This window comes from Rhincodon typus, unplaced genomic scaffold (assembly GCF_021869965.1).
Source record: "Rhincodon typus isolate 14 unplaced genomic scaffold, sRhiTyp1.1 hic_rhity00000689, whole genome shotgun sequence".
Classification (NCBI taxonomy): domain Eukaryota; kingdom Metazoa; phylum Chordata; class Chondrichthyes; order Orectolobiformes; family Rhincodontidae; genus Rhincodon; species Rhincodon typus.
In genome coordinates this window covers 172-2,416 of record NW_025966327.1, presented here as the reverse complement: position 1 = coordinate 2,416, position 2,245 = coordinate 172, and the positions used below count along the sequence as shown (strand labels likewise).

At 40.4% G+C, this 2,245-nt stretch overlaps 1 protein-coding gene across 1 annotated transcript in view; it reads left to right on the top strand.

Annotated features, from left to right (window-relative positions):
* brk1 (BRICK1 subunit of SCAR/WAVE actin nucleating complex) overlaps positions 1-1,191 on the top strand; it is a 15,890-nt gene extending 14,699 nt beyond the window's left edge. The window contains exon 3 of the mRNA XM_020510378.2: positions 605-1,191. Coding sequence (XP_020365967.1) covers positions 605-631 — 27 coding nt within the window. The 3' untranslated portion in view covers positions 632-1,191. The remainder of the gene's footprint in view (positions 1-604) is intronic.
* The last annotated feature ends 1,054 nt before the right edge of the window (positions 1,192-2,245 follow it).

Sequence of the window (2,245 nt, the reverse complement as noted above, 5' to 3'; positions counted from 1 at the left end):
GGGTTTCTTCAGCATCGGCAGTTCTTACTATCTCATCTAGTTCGTTAATGTCCCTTTTAGGGAAGGACACCCTTATCTGGTCCTGATGTACATGTGACTCCAGACTCAGAGTGATGGAGTTGAATTTTAACTGCCCTTTGGATTATTAGGGATAGGCGATAAATAGTGGCCTGGCCAGCGACACTCAAATGAATTAATTTTTTAAAAATGTGCAATGATTCTGCTGTCAAAAGTTCTCCTCCCCACAAGGACACAGACACAGACCTAGACACACACACCTCTCTGAAATTCTCTGTTGCCCAGTGGTTGCCCTGTGGTTTCTGCCAGGGCCAGCTTTATGCAGTCCCACCAGAAACCAATCAAAACCCTTTTCACAACAGACCCCAATCTCCCACAGAGAGGTTTTGATTCTCTTGGCCAAAACCCCAAGCTCTGAGGTGAAGACATTTAATTTTGAAGATCACTGCCAGTAAGTGTTTAACATCAGGGTCACTTCAGTAGCCTGGAAAAGTGATTGACACTTGACTCTGAACTTTGTAGGAATATGTTTGCAATGTGAAATTGCTACTAATGGTACACTCTCTCTCTCGGATTGATTCTGCAGGTTACCAAAGGAGAGACCCTGACCTAAGATGAGTGCATCTCCAGAACTGCTTGGATTGTGGACTTGATGTAATCATGTCAGTGAAGAACAAAACCATTATAAGTTTATCAAACTTCTGCCTTGGACCTCCATTCCTTTCTATCAAAACTCTGATCATTCGAAGCTTTTAAAGAGAGAATTTGAAATAATGTGGACTGCGATTTCTAATCTATGTTGGCTCGGTCCCACATTGATGAAACTAGGAGCACTGATTAAACAGGGAATGAGTGTGGTTGGGGAAGGGAACACTGTGGGATTGGGGGTATTATGCCAACTGTATTTGTGGTGATGTGTACCTATTCCCCCTGCCCCCGACCCCCCCAACGTTTCTGGAACTCTGTTCTAAATGAAATGTAATGAAAGCAGAGTCCAGATTTTCCATTTTATTGTTTGAATAAGATACAACCATTTGTAAAACTCAGTGTGCTAGCTGTCTAGCAATCTCCTCGATGGGAGAGTACAGTGTTTCTTAAAGACATTACATATGTAACCTTTTGGGGAGGGGAGGGTGGATGAGTATCACAAATAAATGATCATTTTGTGGTTTATTTTCATCGCTCCAGAGTGGTTCATTGTGTGTTGGAAATAAAGATGTGGAACAAAACAGTCTTTTTCGTATTATTGAAGGGGTATACTGTATTTATTTTCATTTAACTTTTTTTAAGCAGGTTTTTGATAATGGGATAAGTTGCCTAAATGCACTTTCCTCTTAGTCAGCTGAACTGCCATGTCTTGCTTTGATATGGGATTGTTTCAGAAGTGGAACTGTTCCATAGTTGTTGTTGTTTGTATCTCAGTAAGTATGTTGCTGTACCTTTTTAAGAGAAACACTCATTACATCATCATTGTGATGATGTCACAGTGACCTGAGGTTTTAAGTGTTTCTAACTCCGTCTTGCCTCGGATCATTTGAGGCATGATATACTACTGGGAGGCATGCTGCTCTGTGTAACCTACTAGTTTAATGCTAGCCCAGACGTCTGTGCCTGAGGCACATAATATTTGGTATGTAATTGTTAACTGTAACGTCTGTTGGATTCTTCAATACCATGATATCCACATTCATTTTCTTATGTTACAAGGCATAACAGGAATAGTACCTTTACCTTTTTTAAATAATGCAAACTTCAGTTAGAAGTCCAGTGGCAATGCTAGTGATTACACAAAGATTAAAGCTTCTTTTACCAGAAGTCCAAAAATGCCTCAGAACCAAAGTGTGGCTTGAAATGCAGTCGCCTTTGTGTTGGGCTTCAGGCAGCAGCCATTTTGAGTACAGCAAAGTTCTCAAACAATGGCATAATGTCCATGTAATTTTATTATTAGATGTTAGTTGAGGGATGGATATTAGTTAGGACATTGGAGTGAACGCATCTGTTCTTGGAAACAGTGCTGAGAGATATTTTATTTGCTAATTCTGATTACCTGGGAAATTTACTGTAGGCTAAGTGTAGGGTGAAAATATGAATCACTGGTCTTTGATGTAACCTATAAACCTGAAAAGGCAATGGGTAGCTCAAGCTTTGCAGCAAGTTGATGGCGTTACACTGAGATGGCAGGGCTGTACTGTTTTTCTACCCTGCTCCATAAGTGACATCATGAATT